The sequence below is a fragment of the Falco cherrug genome, chromosome 13 (genome assembly GCF_023634085.1).
Source record: "Falco cherrug isolate bFalChe1 chromosome 13, bFalChe1.pri, whole genome shotgun sequence".
NCBI lineage: Eukaryota > Metazoa > Chordata > Aves > Falconiformes > Falconidae > Falco > Falco cherrug.
Genome location: NC_073709.1, coordinates 14166847 through 14184689, shown reverse-complemented (window position 1 = coordinate 14184689; position 17843 = coordinate 14166847). Strand labels below are relative to the sequence as shown.

Genomic DNA, 17843 nt, shown 5'->3' with positions numbered 1-17843 from the left:
CCCTGAGTAAATGGAGCTTCACAAGGATGTTTCCACTTTATTTTAAACTGCATGTGAGACTAAGTCTCAGATTAGGAGTCACTGATTCTTCAGTGAGCAGAAAATCCCTCTGTAATCTCAAAGGGGATCCTTGGAGGGGAGCAGTATTCCACCAGCCAGGCTTGCATGGCCCTGAACACCAAGTCCCGTCTTCCCTACTAAAGGAAAGGCCACAGTGCCATGCCTCCATCCCCGAGGACAAACAATCGCTACCTGCAGGCAGGAATAATTCCTTTCCTCACCTCAGCAGCTCCTGGCCCTGCAGGGACAGGGCTTGTGGCTGAGTGAGAGGAAAGCCAGGCACAAAGCCAGGAGGGCTGCCTGGGCTCAGCCCAGGAGGGAGGTCACAGCTGCCCACTGTGCAGGAGGCACTGGAACAAGGAGCCGTCTTTCTGGCTTAAGTGGGTAGGTGAATCCAGCTCTGCCACTCTCCCAGCTTGCATCACCAGCACACGGTCTGAGTCCAAGATGGTGTTCAACCTGTGGACAGCAAATGCCAGGACACATGTTGGTGGATCTGAGGTGAAACCCTGGATACTGCTTCCCCTGCTGCCAAAGGGTGGCCCAAGACATGCCCAGCATCAGGATCTGTGGAGTATCTCCCTGTGCACTCAGGGACACGCTGCAGTCCAGCTGCCCAGAAAGCTTCTGCACACCGCTGAAATGCACCACCTCTTAGGAGAGCACAGCAATGCCTTCCAGTTGCTGGGCATGGCAGGGCACCAGGAGCGCAGAGGGAAGCTCTGTAGAGGGAGAGCTCAGAGCATGCCTGATTCTGGGGTTGCACAAGATGTCTCCATTCCCACAAGAGAGTTACTGAGTTGCTTCTGCTTGCCCCTACATTTCCTCACCTGCCACCTCCTGAGGGCAGCAGAAATGGACTTGTGCATCAGCTGCCCTTCCCCAGCAGTCAGTCAGCTTTGCTTATGCTGCCACCACCAGTGGATTTGTAGTTGCCAGACTGCCAACCACAGCATCCGCAGTATACATATATGCCCAGTTCTTCCCAGACTGCTAGCAGGGCAGCAACCTCTGGCCCTGGGGAGGGAAGACAGGGCAGCAAGAGTGCCTTTGCACAGTCGTGCACAGTTCAGTGTGAAACCACAGCCCTACAAAGCTGCAAGTCACAGGGAAGAAACTGCAGAGGATTTGAGCAGGTAGAAAGCGTATGGAGTTTGGGACTCTGGTTACACATTCATCCCCAAAAGTGCCAGGCTGCAGCACTGCAAATGACCTGGAGGGGCAAGGGACAAGTAATGAGTCACTTGCTGTCCTAGATTTCACCCATTCAATTAATAGTTCACCCAAAGCTGAATGGCACGGAAGAACCATGGGTACAAAACAAACCCATCACCACCTCTCCCTCCTTACTGCTCTCCCCATCTCCCTTCATCCCAGTGGAATAGGGGCTGAGGCCATCTTCAACCCAGTCTTGCTGCCTTGCCTTCTGCCACTCCTTCCTCTGCTGGTTCTCCTCTCTAATTACTCCTCCCTCAGAGGTGGTCTCCCTCTACCCAACCCAAACACACACCTCAGCCCACAATGCCCTTACCTTTCCACTCTATTTATGCATAATATCCCTAGTGTAGGAACAGCATTCCCTTCACACCCCTCCTGCCTCCCTCTTACCTGATGTATTTAACAAGATTCACTTAATTCACTTGCCAGGCCCAGCCCACCCCGCCTGTTATCCATTACTCCCACTTCTGTGCAGCAGGACACCAGTCCCTGCCACCTGCTCATTTGATTTTTACTTTTGTGGTAACCTTTGTGTTTTGAAAACACCCTCCATACAATTGCATAACCCTCCTCCCAGTTCTCCTCCACTTGGCAAGAGTGAGAGCACCTTGGGCAGAGAGCACTGCCTAACGCTGACCCACTCGTTCCTTCTCAGTATTCATGTTTTGCCCTCCTCCCTCCGCTCACAACCATCTACTGCCACTACTCTTACGCTAAATCTCGGCTGTGGGGCAAGCACCGTTGCCTTGTCCTGCCTGGGCAGCATCTAGATTGCTGGCACCAGGTGCGGGCTGGAAGCAAAACTCAAGGGTTTTGGAAAACCAACCACGCAGCATCCTGCCTCATCCAGCCAGGGAGCCGGCTGCGGCCCTGGGCTGCGGGCTGTGCCGCACGGCCCTCTGCTGAGCTAGCGACACCTGCTCCTCCGCGCTGCTCCTTCCTGCGGGGTGGCTCTCATTGCGACTCGCCCTAACCTGGCAGAACCACAAGGTTCGATTCACTCCCCCGGGAGCCCTGCAGGCAGTGCTCAGGAAGGGCCATCTGCCATACGGTGTGGCGTGCTGCCTTTTGCTGTCCTCCAATTTCTGGGTGCAGCGTTTTCCCATCCAGTTGTTCCCAGCACCCAAGGGCTAGTAAAGCACAAAAGGCAAACAGCAAGGTCCAGCCTTTTGCACTTGAAATGCCTCATCCCGGAGACTTCCCTGCTGAGCTCGAGGCCCAGGTATGGCAGGTGCAGCAATCACTCCCTGTGAGTGCTAGGATGAATGCAGGCACGAGTGCTGCTTCCTCCATACCTGTGAGCAATCGTCAGAACAGTTTTGTCAGCAAAGCGCTGGCGGATGGTCTGCTGCAGCAGCTGGTCTGTCTTCTGATCCACACTGGCTGTGGCCTCATCGATGCACAACACCTGCCAGGGACAGAGAGTGAAGGGAGCTCCCAAGCACCACAGGGTAGACCCCAATCCCTGCCTAGAGACAGCGCAGGGCATCTCTTCCCATCACAGCCCCAACTCTGGAGCGCTCTGCTCTGCTGTCCCCACGCAGCCATCAGCAGCTCGCTCCCCCTCGCTCCGATGGAGGCAGGGCACTCACCTTGGCCTGTGTCAGGAGGGCTCTTGCCAGACACACCAGCTGCCTCTGTCCCACGGACAGACTCTTTCCCCTCTCTCCCAGCTCGCTGTCCAAGCCACCTGCAGGGGTCAAGCTCAGCAGTCACCCCACCAGGCTCTGCACAGAGCTCCAAACCGTTCCCAGAGTCTGGGGTTTTCCCAGTAGCACTCAAAATCCCAGACCTGGTCAGGACCAAGCCTTGGGAACTAGAGCCCTTACACTTGGACACAGGCAACTTCTGGCACAGAGACGCCACGCTCCCCTAGAACTAAGGGTTGGCTTATCTCTCAGGCTGTTCTAACATCCCCTGGGGCCTGGTCTCATCAGCAACACTGTGCCACCCCATCCATCACCTGCCAGTCCTTTCCCACTGAATCTCAGGGAGTGCCACTGGGTCCCACTGACCTGTTCCCACCCTGGTCCTAGTGTGGCCTCACCTAACCAATTCCTTACTACTGCACCCACCTGACCCCTTTTCCCCAGCTCCCCTGACTGACCTGAGGTCCCCTCCCCTGTCCCAGTACCAGGGCTAACCCAGCTGCTTCTCACTGGGTTCAGACTCACCCATCTGAGTTACAGCATCCTGCAGGTGGCACTGCTCTAGCACCTCGTGGAGCTCAGCATCTGTCCGTTTTCCCTGGGGGTCCAGGTTCTCTCGGATTGAGCCACTGAACAAAAATGGATCCTGGGGGATGATGGCCAGCCTAGATCTGCAAGCAAACAAAAGCTGAGGGGTCAGGGGGTGGGTTCTGCAGAAAAGCAAAGGCCCATTTTTGGTTTTTGTGCCTAGGGTGGAGTGTCTTGGTTTGCTATGTATCTCAGAGGCACAGAGACAGGGGTCACATATTCAGCCTGGTTTCCTTAACCACAGCTGTTCAGAAACAAGCAAGCAACTCATAAGAAGCTGCCACAATCAGACAAGAGGGTGCCATGACACTGAGCCTTTTGCTCCTCACTCTTCGCTTTGGCATCCAACCACTGACAGCTCTCAGCCTCCAGGCCCCACCAGCTACCCTCCACTCTGCTCAGCCCTCTGTACCTCAGCTCCTCCAAGCCCACCAGCTTGCTGTCAACACCATCCAGGAGAATCCGTCCTGATTTCAGCTCCAGCATACGGAAAAGGGCCAAGAAAAGGGTGGATTTTCCAGATCCTGTGCGACCCACAATCCCCACCTTCTCTCTGGGGTAAATGGTGAAGCTCACACCATCAAGCGCATTAGGCAAGCCCTCTCGGTAGGCCAGGACCACTTTCTGGAACTCCAAAAGCCCCTGGCTTGGCCAGTCAGCAGCAACCTAGGAGGGGTATCTGTGTGAGACATGGTATGACCATGACCCAGTGCCACGTTCAGCCTCCCCTCCCCACAGGCCAAGCCCTATGCATCCCTTTGGATGGTTGCTTGGCTTCCAAGCAGACCCAACACACAGCCCAGCTCCAACTACAGCCCCCTCCTAGGCTTGTTTTTCTCTCACAGCTTTGATCTAGTAACCGTTGTGCTTTCCTACCCCTTCTCATCATTCCAGCCTTCACCAACTCCTGCAGAGATTCATCCCCCCTAGGGGATTTAGTGGTAAAGGATGAGCAGTCAAGGTGGTTTCTGTTGGCAAGGGCCCTCCACCCATTCACTGGAATGCCATGATCTCCCCAAGAGGCAAGTACAGAACACAGAGCCAGAAGATGGGCCAGCCTCTGAGAACACACTTGAGCTTTTACCTGGAGCAGTTTATCCTGGGGCTCCATGGGGATGTCTGTGGTGTACTCCTCTGTCCGCTCCACACTCACCATCATGGTCTCTGTCAGAGTGAAGCTGGAAATGAGGCCCGAGAGCAGGTTTGTGACAGACAAGGCATATGAGAGTGACAGACCCACAAGTCCTGCGAGGACAAAAGCATAAGCAAGAATGTTACTGGCAGGGAAAGAGCTGGGATCTTGGTGGCAGGATAAAGAAACAAGGGAGAAGTCAGCACTCTGGAGTCTGGGATCCCACTTGACGATGGGGACACACAGGAGGAGGGATAGGAGCTGATGCACTACATTGTGGGTGGCTTGTAGAGGGACAGGGAGCAGGAGCTCTGGATCTTACCAAGATCTGGGTAGGAAGATATGCAGCTCCGGGCTAGGAGATTCGGAACCCCTGGGCCACAGCCTAGGAGTTGGCACGGAACAACCCCTGGCAGCCTACCTGGGTTTCCCAGTTGCTTCTGGTGCTGGATGATGGCAATTCCTGCAATAGCAGTAACCACAGCAACCCCAATCATCTGCAAGCGGATGTCCAGCCACTGCATCGCTGTGTTGCTGGCAAAGAGGCAGCGCTGGTTCTGCTCCAGGCGCAGCTCATTCTCCAACTCAAACCTGGCAGGCACACAATAGAGATTCGCACCACTCAATCTCCATTCCTGCCGCCCCAGACCAGGGCATTCCTGCCACCCTATAACCAGCCCCACATCAGGAATACCCTGATAAAAGCCAAAGCTCTGGCTCTTCGGGCGCTTTTCCACTCACCTCCGGGTTGCCCGCATGGCTCTGATGCTACTCAGTCCTGAGAGGGTCTCTGAAAAGTGAGTGTAAATGGGAGACAGGGTGACACTGTAAAGGCGCTTGAGCTCCCGGGATGTGCGCCGGTAGTAGCGTTGGATGGAGAAGTAGAGGGCAGCCAGCGGGAGTAAGACCAGACCAATCCAAGGGAGGCCATAAGTGATTATCACCAGCATGCCCAAGAGCCCGTACATGTTGGCAAGGAAGATGTTGAGGATAAATGGTAGGCTGTCATCCACGCAGTACAGGTCTGAGGAGAAGCGGTTCAGGATCCGGCCCGTTGGTGTGGTGTCAAAGAAGGTGACTGTGGCCTGGCAACAAGGGAACCAGAAAGTAAGAGCCAGTCAGCTGAGGTGAGATCCAGCCATAAACAGTGCCTAGGAGAGCAGCACCAAGGGGAGCAGATAAGGCCACAAAGGGCTGGCCACCAAAGCCCCCTTCCTTTCCACAGCTGGAGAAGAAATCTCAGACTCCAAAGCCAGCTCACAGCCAAACTACTTATGCTGTTCACTTGGTAAAAGCAAGGAGTCCTTCTGTGGCAAACAGCAGACAGCTACTAAGATAGCAGCCACTCAGATCCCATACTGGCCCACCAGTAGCCAGTGAGACAAGCCTCTAATCCTGTCTCACAATCTTTTTACCCTGACTCTAGCCTGAGGACTCAAGGAAGCCCAAATCATAAAAAAACTTAACTGGCACATGCCAACATCAGCCCTAAATCTTGCCTAATGACTCCTTTCAATCTCATCTGAATCTGAGCTCATGATCCAGCAAAAGCTACTTTGATTTAATTGGCCCTCACCTTGGCTATACATCTAAGCCTAACGAGTGAAGAGATGCAGGTGGCAGCCACAAAACACTCCTCCAAGGAATGGAACAAGCCTTAGAGGACACATTTTGAACCCCAGCTCATAGGACCCTTGTGCTGGCTGTGGTGTAGCCCTTTTTGGATGTAGTCCTATGGGGACCTCATCAGCTAATACCAGCAGAAACCCTAACCCACCTCCCAAACCCTTACTCCCAACTATGAGAAGAACATCAAGGCAGAATGACGTGCAGGAGCCTCAGCCTGCTCTGGACTTTCTGACCATTACCTTTAGAGCTCTCTGGAGCAGTCGGTTGTGAATGACAGCGGCAGCACGGATAGTACCATAAGCAAAGAGAAAGGCCCGAAGAATGGTGAAGAGGGAGTTGGCCCCTGCAATGCTCCCATAAACTATCAGGTAGAAATTCACATCCATTGAGGCATTGGAAGGGACTGGGGTGATGTCCAGAGCTTGAATGGGGGAGCTGGAACATAGAAGGAGGAAGATTATGAATCTGTTAAGGTCCTCATGACAGTAAACTCACAATCAGGGCACAAGAACCCAGGAGCACACTCAAGGAGAAACCAGGATACTTCAACCCTTTGGCATGCTGGGACAAACACTCTTGATTACTATGCAGTTAGGAGTCTTCCATCAGTCCCAGGCAGAAGCCCTTCGGACATCTCATCAGGTCAAAGATTTTGATTTTCTTTGTCAAAGCAGCCACACATATCCCCTGCAGCAGGGTGGTCAGTTTATCCCTGCTCTCAACAAGGATCTTCACCAGAAATGCACTTAAGGGCAAAATGGGAATGTGTTTCCAGCTTCCTTTGGCACCTCCTGACCAGATTCACTTACACAAGCCCAACAACGGAGAAGAGAAGCTCTGGGGAAGGTGAGGAAGCTGCGCAGACCATCACAGAGGAATTTGCTGCCTGGGACATGCTGGAGATCCAGTGTGACAGCCACCAATCTGAGATATTTCTGGATGCTGCAGGGAAAGACAGATTGCATAAAGAAGGATCCAACCTTCGAATTGGCAAACATGAAGCAGAAAAGCTGAAGGGAAAGTTTCTGGGCAACTTTTATAATTGTGTCACTGCCCAGTCTAGTCTGGGCACCCCTGCCTTCATTCTCCACTGTTAGTAGTAGCGCAGGAGCAAGGGAACAGCCTTGCGCTGCAGCAGCGACAGGGCACTGCTAGAGAAGCAGACATGCAGCTGCAGCATTGAGATGCCAGATCCTGTTCCCACATGTGCCCACTCCAAACTGTGCTACTTTAGTCTGGAGAAGAGAAAAGGGGTCTTTATGCTGCAGACAAGAGTTAGTAAACCCCTGGCCTCTTTTCTTCCCTGGACTCCACAACCAGGGAATGAAAGGAGAGGAATGTCTAAAGAGAGATATACTGCTGGGCCACTGCCTCACCTTGCATCAGGAGCAGCGAGAAGAGGATGGATAATGCCATGCAGCTGCCCACTGCCAGCCAATATGCCTTGTACACCTGAAAAGCCACTGCCCCTTCTTTCTTCTCTTCCTCCTTGTGGACAAGATGATTGTTTTGGGTTGATTCTTCTGCCTCTGTCTCTACAGCCTCTTCTTGGCTCTGTTCATCAGGGGCTGTGGGAATGGAGGTAAAAGCAAAGGTCAGTGTGTTTCCTCCTGCAGCTGCTCCTTGCCGTGCACAGACCAAATCTAGGCTATGAGAGAGACTCTTCTTCCTTCTCCTCTCCTCTTTCAAGACAGGTGCACCAATCCTGGCAGACCTTCATCCAAAGCTGGACCACAAGTGGAACAGCAGATTCAAATACTGCTCCAGACCAATACTCAATGATACATGGGCCTCCTCTCTTTCCTCTGTGCACACACTACCCACAGATCAGCACTGCCACAGCAGAGCAAGGGGGTGGGAGCTCTGCTCTAAGGCCAGCAGCCATCAGGTACAGGTTCTGTCTGGTTGGTCAACTGAGCTGTGCTGCCCCAGCCACCCTCAAGCTCATCAGATATAGACCTTCATCCTTCCGCCTCTTGTCCATATCCTTGAACTTGGGGAAGGCTTCCACGAGTGGCAGGATATCAGCTGGTGTGCCTGCAGAGAGACATGCAAATGCTTCAGTCTTGCCTCTTGCTGCGAAATGGCCCAGGTTCTTTCTCACATAACATTTCCTATTTTCTCTCACAGCATCTGCACCCTTGAAGGCCCTGCTCCGCAGAACCTGCTACGGTCTTTTGTTATCAGCTCCCCACCTCTAGGGCTGTCCTGTTCTATCTATGCATCTGTATATTCCCTTCTACCCCATCTTTGCCCATGTGCAGTGTCCTCAAGCTGATTTTCATTGGGTTCCCCACTAGTTAATTCTACTCCCTTATGCCCATCTTTGCTCAATCAATTCCAAGACTGGCACACAGGCACAAATGAATGCCTGAGAAGACAACCAGTGTACCTGTCTTAACTATCCTGCCATTGTCTATCAACAACAAGGCATCGGCTTTCTCCAAAAACTCCGTCCTGTGGGTGCAAAGGATCCTGGTCTTGTGTTTGAGAACTCCAAGAATGCATTTCCGCATAAGATGGTTGGCTACGTCTGCATCTACAGCAGCCAGGGGATCATCAAGGAGGTAAAGCTCTTTCTCCTGAGAGGGAGACAAAAGATAAGGATACAGTTGCTGGTCCTGCCAGGCAGTGCTGTTGAGAAAAGCACAAGTGCCTCCGTGTGGCACATCGCCAGCACCTTTAGGCCAGCACGATGCGGTTTAAGACGTGCTGCCAGAGCATAGTGTACAGCTGGGTGCCTCCAGCTTCTTTACATCTGACTTGGCACAGGGCACAATCTGCCATGGCATGACTCCTTTGCTATTTACCTGGTAAACGGCTCTGGCAAGGGCTATTCGAGCCTTCTGTCCTCCACTGAGTGTCACACCATTTTCACCCACCTGTGTCTGGTCACCTGCTGGTAAAATCTGAAACATTCAAGGCAATCCATTTAGAAATGACAGGAAACTACTGAGGACCCAAAACCAGAACACTGGTGTCCCCTTCCTGCCTCTGGCAGTAATTTCTTAGGGTGACACCTTACAAAATTTAAACAATGCAACAGTCTATACACAGAATCTGCAGACAACTGGCAAGATTGGCATTTATGTAACTAAACTCACTTCAGAATAGGGCGGCCACATCTAAACTGCCTGTTGACAGCAACTTCTGGTCTAAGATAACTCTGAAGTTGCAGGGAATTCTCTGGGAGAGCAAGAGCTGTGTCTGCACCAAAATCATGCCAGGGTCCATCCAAACAGTTCAGCAGTAAAAATTGCAGTTTCACTAGCTGGAAACAGTTTCCTCTTGATTTGGTAGCACAGGCATAGTCTACTACTTCTCAAATAAATATCTCGCCTTCACAGAGTATTCATAGCTCCTGCCAAAGTAAGCAGGAGCTCCTAGTGCTTGGCACTTCAGAAAATCAGACATCAGGTTATACACTGGGAGGTGAAGGCTAGCTTCCTACCATGTAACAGCCAGGTTTGCTGGCTAGTACAGACATAAGCCTCAAGCCTAAAATGTGTGTATTACTGACAGTAGGACCACAGACTCAGCCCTTCCAGATGTCAGGGAAGTTCCTTCTGATCCAAAAAAGCATCAGCTGCTGATAGGTTCTGCCTGAAAAACCTGGCAGTCATCAGCTCTGCAAGAACAAATCCTTTCCCCAGGATCAAGAAAGAGCTTTTGGCTCAGTAGCAGAACAAAACATTCAAAGTGCTACCAGAATGACTTCATACCTTACAGAACCGTGGGGACAGGTATAATCTGGAATTGGTAATCAGAGTAACACTGTGTGATTGGGACACTGGAAAAGCATTCTATAGCCTGAAAGAATGAGAACTGCTCCCAGTGAGGCTCAGACTGGATGCAAAAGCTGGCCAAGAAGGTCCAGGCAGGTTTACAGTTTAGGCACTCACGTTCAAGTCCTCAGAGAGGGCACAGGCTTCCACCACCTCCTCATACAGCCTGGCATCATATTCCCGCCCAAAAAGGATGTTCTCACGGACAGTGGTAAACTGTATCCAAGGCTCCTGAGTGGCCAGACCAAATCCTTGCTCCAGGTCACAAATATACACTTGTCCACCTTGTCTGCAAGTACACCAGAAGTGGGTAGAAAGGGCAACAAAGGAGAACTGCTGGCAGATAAAAATGGCCTACAAATAGGAATAGCACTGGATAATCCCTGCCTGCTGTGGCACAGAGAGACCAGGCAGGGAGAAGTCTTTAGGCTACTCACTTGATGAGTTCTCCAGTGATGGCTGCAAGCAGAGAGCTTTTGCCAGAGCCAACCTTCCCAACAACCCCTAGGAGCATCCCCTGCAAAAAGAAACGAAAAGGAACAACCTGATGCACTAATACAGAGTAGCTTGTCCAGATTTCTTAAGCCACACATAGACTGTAAGAAAGCTGACTGCTGTCTTAAACTAGGACTACCTCACAGGTGCAGCAGCAGAGCTGGGTACAGTTGCTGGGTAAACGAGACTCGATGTGGCAGGACACAAGCCTGCAAAGGAGTATTAACCTGGAGCCCAGCTGTGTTCCTTGCCCAGTCCTCTGCTGCAGCAGTGGTAGGAAGCAGAGGGAGCTGGTTCATCTCTTGGCTGTAAGCTAGCTATGCATGGATCCCCTCCAGCACCCTTTAGCTCTGAGAGACGTGATGTGTGTCCTGTGCCTCCTGACCAAGAGAAGATTTTAATGCAAGGCTCGTAAGATCAGGAAAACATGAAAACTTGCCACCCCTGCTCTATTATTTGTGCCGTTCTTCGCTGTTACCTCCCGCATCCTTGCTCACCTTTCTCACTGACAGGTTCTCAATGTGCAGGTGCAGAGTGCCTGTGGATAAGGGATGCCTGGTGCTTTCCTCCTCAACTGGCACCCACGAGAAGACTGCACATCGCATCTCCATGGCAGTAGCAGTACCTGAAGGGCTATCTGCAAGAGAAAAGCAGCGCAGCATTGCACTGCTATGAGAAGGCTGGAAAATGAAAACCACCTGGCATCGCAAACACTATCAGCTTTGTTCCCAAATGGACGAGACCAAAGACAGGGCACTGCTATGATGCCCTTGACACAATCACAGAATGAGACGCTTGCCGGCTGACTTGCCCTTAAATTTATACCCCCCTCCAACCCTCTTCTCTCCAGCTCCCACCAGACACACATGGTGACCTGCTGGCTGTCAGGGAGACACTATAAGGATAACCTGGTTTTACTATTGCTGAAGGTAAAAGAATGGCAGGGAACTGGCAAAAGGCAAGGAAGGAGAGAAAGGGAGCTGAGATGGCTCAGGAGAGGGGCACCCACTCAAGCCTTTCTGCCAGGCAAAGCCAAGGTTGTTGATGGCTTCAGTGTCAGAGGAGCTCTGGACAGAGGAGGGAGCAGCTTATTCTAAAGGGTCACTAATGCCAGGGTCTGTGGGGACAAGCAATTGCCTATATGGTTGGCAGAATAATGTCAGAACCTCGTCTCCCATTCTTCACAGAAATAAAGTGCCTTCACTCTGCCTCTGACAACTGAACATCTTGAATCATGGGGGTGACAGCCAGCTGCCTTCCAGTACTGCTCCTGGGCCTCACACCTCAGCTCTCTGCTCCAAATGCCCCCTGCCCAGGGTCCCAAGCCCAGCAGCATCCTTCATCTTTACCTAGGGCATAATAAGTGTCCAGGTCCTGGTCCACAAGTTCAAGGAAACGCTGGATTCGATCCAGGGAAACTTTGGCTTCCAAGGTCCCATTCAACACCCACGGGAAGTTGTTGAGGGGGAGAATAAGCATCCCGACAAGGGCCAATGCTGTGAACACCTGCACAGGTAAGGAAAAAGCAATGAGTTTGAGGCAGTACCTCCCTTGCATCTTGTATCCTTCAAACAGCTTCACCAGTGAGAGCCTGAAGAGCTGTGGGGAGACACACTGGGTTTATTTCCCACAGAAGATGCCTCAGGACTGCAGCCCCGCTGTAGATTGCACAAGACAAGGTCAGAGCTCTCCCAACTACCTACTCACCTTTGTGGCAGTGAGCTGGTGACCCAACAGGACATACGTGATGAAGATGGCAATGGAGACAACAACAGGCAGTGCTGCCCAAAGATACACACACACAGCATCCAGGTACTTGATAGCTTGTAACATCTGCAGCTCTTTAGCCCGGCAAGCATTTATCCTGGTGCTGAAGTGCTTCTCCCAAGCATAAAACTTGATCACACGAATGCCACACAGGAACTCTGTCATTAGCTGCACGCAAAAAGGAAAAACACATAGAATAACCAGTGCCAGCATACTGCACCAAATGACAGTTAGGCATCTGGGTTTGCAGTTGCCTCCTGCTAAAAGCCAGAGATACCAGGAACCATTTATTGCTAACAAAGACATAAACTCAAGTGGCAGCTACTGGGAACTTTGCCCTCACTCATTCCACCATCTTCCTCAGTCACCTGTGCCATGTACAACTCATAAGAAGGCAAATTACTACACTACTTCCCAACTGAAGGATTTGCAAAACAGATGAACAGATGTGTGGAATTACTAGCTCCAGCCTGGATGCTATTTACCTGCATTGACCAGACAGCATCTTGAGATAATGACACCTGACTCTCAGGTGGGGTGCCACCATAACACAGCTAGCCTGTACACAGAGCCTGGCTGGCTCACATCCAGCAGCTCAGGTGTGCTTGCAGCATGCCGCCCTCTCATTCCTGCTCTCAGGTCAGCATGTGCAGAGCAAGCTGAGATGTGTCTGTCCCCGACATAAAAAAAAAGCTAATGAGAGAGGGTTCACTTCACAAACCAGTCCTACAATAGTTGGAGAAAGTCCAGCATACCCCACACAACTAGATGCATCTTCTGTTGAGAAAAGAAATATTTTAAAGCTCCCAACAGCTCTGACGTGGAGTTGACTTATGTTTCATGCTTCCAAAGCATGATGGAAATGGCGAGTGAAAATGCTGCTCCCTCATATTAGAGATAAAAGGCTAAAAGGTGGGAATCAAATGTTTGACATATGGGAAGGAGGGAGATAGTACTGTAAATATGCCAAAAGCAGCGGAAAAGATGACTGAGGGTCCAAGCTTGGAGCAATATATAAAACCACTACATCTGTGATCACTGCCTTTGTCCAGACTGCAGACCACCTCACCTCTGATGGCATTACTGGAGCAACAGGATGGAAGCATCCCTAGAGGAAGCAATTGAGACTCCTACCTGAACTACTATACACAGAGAAAAAACCTACCTGCAAGGGAATCTGGACTAGCCCAGGGGGAAAGACAAACATTAGAAGTTCACTATCTTGTGAATGATGAAACCGCATCACCCTGAAACACTTCTGAACTGAGAGTGTGTGTGCCCTCTCTAGCATTTTTCCCAACAGCTGTGATTCAATTAGCCTGCTTTGGATCATGTCAAGGAACCAAAAGGCCAATATTCCAGGGACAAACAGGGAGGAAATACAGTAACAAACTCAGAGAGCCACCAGCTGCCCCTCACCTTGACCCGTATGTCCTTGTGTTTCAGCATCTCCTTGTTGTTCATCATGATGCAGTTAGCTATGATCTTGTTGATGGGCACAAGCAGCAGTGCCAGGGCCAAGCCTCCTAGAAAGGCTACCCCCACTTGCTGATAGAGGAGGTAGAGAGTAATGGAAAACTGGAAAGGCAGGCTCCACACCTCGTGGAAGCTTTGGCAGAAGTTGATCAGTCTACTGGTGTCTGTGCTCATGAAGTTGACGATTTCCCCCACAGTGAAGCGGGTAAGGCTGGTGCTGCTGACGCGCAGAGCCTTGCGGTAGATGGCAGAGATGACAGCAGCCCGCACCATCAGCATCACCTTATTCACCTCATAGCTGAACTGGTTCCGCAAGAGAGCTCCCAGGAAGGAGCCAGCAAAGAGCCCAAGGGCATAGAGCACCCCGTGGCTCAGAGGCTCCTGCCGTGACTCCATAAAGTTCACCAGCAGGTTCAGAAGCAAAGGACCTGAAAAATCCAGCAGGTTGCCAGCCAACTTGAGAAGTCCAAGGGAGTAGAAACGAAGCCCAAAGGCCGCATGAAGGACTGAGAAGAGTCGCACAGCTTCCTGGGCACGGTGTGAGCTGTCCAGGGCATTGCCAGTCCCATCACCTCCAGCAATGATTGGGCTAGTAAGAGACACTGGCTCCTCCTCTACTTGGTGCAGAGCTGCCTTCTTCTGCCAGCAAGAGTAGAAACGATCACAGACCCTGGCAGTCTGGAGTAGGCGAGGAAGCACATAGACGTCCTGGGGCTGGTTCAGCTTCCACTGATAACCACATTTCATAAGAGGGTTCATCCAAACATAAAAGAAGTGAGAGAGCCAGCTCTCACCATCTTCTGCCACTCTCTGCTGATCAGGCTCTGGGAACCTTGACTCTGGGACAAGCAGGTCTTGTTGCCAGGAGCGATTGATGGAGAGGAAGTCTTGCCTGCCAGCAGTGGGGAAGAGGCAGCCGATCACATACACAAGCAGAGAGGCCAGCTGCAGACACAGAATGGCAAACCTGGAGGAGGCAGCAGGGTGGGCAGGGGACCAAGCTGTCCCACTTTGGCAGTACCACACCAGTGTGATGATGAAGGAAGGTAGGGGTAAGAGAGTGAGCAGAGTCAGGACTGCAGGGCCCCTGGTAGAGCCGTGAATGGACCTGCAGAGCATGAGAAGTGCGAGGCCATGTGTGAGCCATGTCAGGGTGGCAGTGCCATTTGCCAACACTTCCAGGTACACAGGGCCCAGCTCCTGCTGAGAAACGGTGGCTGGGATGGTATCAGCAAGGAATAGGCCAGCAAGTACAAAGGAGGCGATGATTCTGCATCCCCAGCCTGGCCTGCAAGGCACCCCAGAGACAGATCTAGAGGAAGAAATAGCAGAGAAGAACTTTACAGCTGAAATTCCACCACCTCTCAGCCAGCACTCTTCCCTTTCTTTTTCTCCTCTCCCACTCTTTATCTGTTCACTCTTACTTAACCTCCTGGATTCATCTCCCTAGATTTCTAAGTTTTTCAGACTGTAGACATTGCTAAACTACATCAAGTCAGTATAGTCCAGTATCTTCTATGAGACACTCAGATGCTATCAAAGAATAGCATTTCTCTACAGAAATGTATTTGCATACTGATATTTTGTAGTCAAATCAGACTCCAATCCTTGAGGATTAGCAGAAAAAAATTATATTTAACCTCTTTAATACAAATTCTGGATTATCAAGTTCTCTGTGTCACATCTCTCATCCTTGATTTCTCTTGTCTTTCTGTCTTTTGTCTAGAAACATGATGTTTATCACCGCTGGTGTCAGCGATACTGTGCGTGTGAAGTCCATAATCTACTGCCCAACAAAATACTTCACTATCATTTGATTCATTATCATTTGTGGCCTTTCAATATCAGTGAATGTTTACAAATTTCAGAAGAGGGTAAACAGAAAAACAATTTTTGGTTTCTCTGAACACCGTATTACCTTATATACATCTTCCATGCCACCTTAGATTTATATCCACTCCCAGAAGACTCCTGGTTTTTGCAATCCCCATTCATTTAAATGCTTTCAAATTATTTTCTGTGATTTTATGCCCACTACCCTCTCTATTCTTTCTGGGTTCCTTTCTGCAATGGAGGGACCAGAGATGTACACTGTACTCAGAATTAGGACGGATCCTGACAAATGTAATAGCATTATAATATTTGTCCTTCTCTAATTACATATTCAGCACATTATAGGGAGATATGATTTCCAGCCTTTCCACCCCACCTCCAGTCCCACACAATAATCAAGAGCCAGACAAGTTAGTTGTCATACCTTGGAGCGCCAAGGAAGCAGGCACTGACCGCTGCAAGGATCACATGAGGAATCACATTTAATGCCAGCTGATCAAAGCAGTGGCTAACACTGCCATGAACCCACACAGGGAGTGGATCTTCTGGGCTGGTTCCACACAAACCAGCCAGAATATTCTCCATCCTTTTCTGGGAATTCAATATGAGAGACAGGAGCTCCTAGGGTAGAAAAGAAAAACCAGCATAAGGTACAAAATGAAAAAAGCACAGCCCCAGCGCAAGGCAGACTTTGGTAAGAAATGAGCATAGTGCTGGAAGCAACTTCCTGGATCACACAGTCCAGGCCCTGCTAATTGCGCACTTGATATCATATCATCCACTTTACAAAATGATCAAGCTCCAGCTTAAAATAAACTGGTGTTTGTCCCCTTGAGTCACCCTGGGACCTCAATGGTCTGTGAATGTGAAGCTTTCTGCTTATTTCCAGGCTGATTTTTTTCCCATGGACAAGTATATCCTTTGAAACTAACATCAGGAGGCATTTGCCTTTCTGTTGATGGCCCTAAACAATCTTTTGAGTTGCTTAAACAATAACTTATCGATTATATTTTCATCTTCAAAACAACTCCCACTGCGGTACTAGACAGCGTGTAACATCACACCCCCTGCAGCTGCCAGGGGAGGATGCTCGTGCCCATACAGAGAAGCCGGCGGTACCTCCAGGCCCGGCAGGGCAGGGGATGCAGCAGGACCCCGTCCCGGTGTGCCGCCCTGCGGGCTGGCGCACCCCGGGAAGGCCCCGGCTCGCCGGCGATTCCTGCTGGCACCGGCTGGTCCCACCTCCGGCCCGGGGCCGGCTGAAGCGCGGAACGGAGGCGGCGCACCCGGGGGTCCCGCCCGCGGCAGGCCCGGCGCCGGCCTCTCCGCACGCCCCGTGGCCCGGCGCGGCGGTCGGCAGGCTGGGCCTTAGTCGGGGCTTCCCCGCACCCGGCGAGCCCCGGTCACCCCCACCGGTGGCCCCTGCCCACGCTCCCGGGCACGACAAACTTTGACCCCTGCCCCCCGCCGTACCTCGGCTCGCTCCGCCCCCCCCCCCCCGCCGCACTCACCGCAGGGGGAGAAGGGGGCACCGGGCCGCTCCGTGCGCCCCCTGGCGGGCGGGCGGACGCGGCGCAGCCCTGGCACCGGCCGGGGCGGGTGCCGAGGGGTCGGGCCGCGGGACAGGAGCCGCGGCGGAGCCGGGCACCAGCCGGCGAGCAGCCAGGGGAGAGTGGGAGTCAAACCGGGCGATCTGGGCCAGGCATCCGCTCGCAGGTGCCATCGCGTCCCAGGCGGCCCCAGCGCCAGTGCCGTGAGCGCCGTGCCGGCGGCGGGGCGCTGGAGCCCGGAGGTTCGGTCAAAGCATGGGGCCAGACGAGGAGAAGCAAACGAATGAAACACGCGCAGCTCGTTCAGGCTTCTAGTTAAAAACACACCGAACCATCAGTCCCCGGTCACAAATGTGGGTTCTCCCCAAACTCCTTTAGCTCCCTCGTGGTGATCTTTTCTATCCCCCCCGGTGCACGGGCCCCGGTGCAGCTGTGCCACCCAGCACAGGGTCTGTGTGCCCTGCGTGCAGAGAGGGCACTGCTGGCAGGTGTCGCCCAGGCAGTGATTTTATGGGATAAATGTGCTTGTACAGGTACAGCATTCTTCGCTCGTAGCAAACAGCAATGCTGCAAGAGCGCTTTGCCAGCCATGGTGGGTGTACCCAAAGCAACAGAGCTCCTCTGAGGGCAGTAACAGCCATAGAAAGCGAGATCATTTTGT

At 51.9% G+C, this 17843-nt stretch overlaps 1 protein-coding gene across 3 annotated transcripts; it reads right to left on the bottom strand.

Moving 5' to 3' along the window:
* Positions 1-17: 17 nt before the first annotated feature.
* On the bottom strand, positions 18-17063 carry ABCC10 (ATP binding cassette subfamily C member 10). Of its 3 annotated transcripts, none has more exons than XM_005439083.4 (22): positions 16752-17063; positions 16057-16253; positions 13743-15111; positions 12264-12491; positions 11906-12062; positions 11054-11193; positions 10499-10578; positions 10179-10350; positions 9087-9185; positions 8669-8858; positions 8236-8313; positions 7653-7844; positions 7086-7218; positions 6516-6711; positions 5389-5732; positions 5069-5238; positions 4600-4760; positions 3928-4181; positions 3453-3598; positions 2871-2968; positions 2574-2686; positions 18-519 (listed from the first exon to the last, which is right to left on the bottom strand). In XM_005439083.4, exons 2-22 carry the CDS (start codon positions 16215-16217, stop codon positions 384-386), a joined length of 4617 nt encoding a protein of 1538 aa, XP_005439140.2. In that variant the 5' UTR covers positions 16218-16253; positions 16752-17063; the 3' UTR covers positions 18-383. The 3 variants fall into 3 exon arrangements, with proteins under 3 accessions (XP_005439140.2, XP_027661089.2, XP_055581949.1); XM_027805288.2 differs by having other exon boundaries at positions 4600-4679; XM_055725974.1 differs by lacking the exons at positions 18-519; positions 2574-2686; positions 2871-2968 and having other exon boundaries at positions 3489-3598; positions 4062-4181.
* Between the last annotated feature and the right edge of the window lie 780 nt (positions 17064-17843).

Excerpts from the sequence above, each read along its gene's own strand:
- ABCC10 (XM_005439083.4), bottom strand. The coding sequence starts at position 16,217 with ATGGAGAATATTCTGGCTGGTTTGTGTGGAACCAGCCCAGAAGATCCA. Across the intron at positions 15,112-16,056 it reads TGCTTCCTTGGCGCTCCAAG|ATCTGTCTCTGGGGTGCCTT; the intron begins GTATGACAACTA and ends TTCTTCCTCTAG. Across the intron at positions 12,492-13,742 it reads ACAAGGACATACGGGTCAAG|CTAATGACAGAGTTCCTGTG; the intron begins GTGAGGGGCAGC and ends TTTTGCGTGCAG.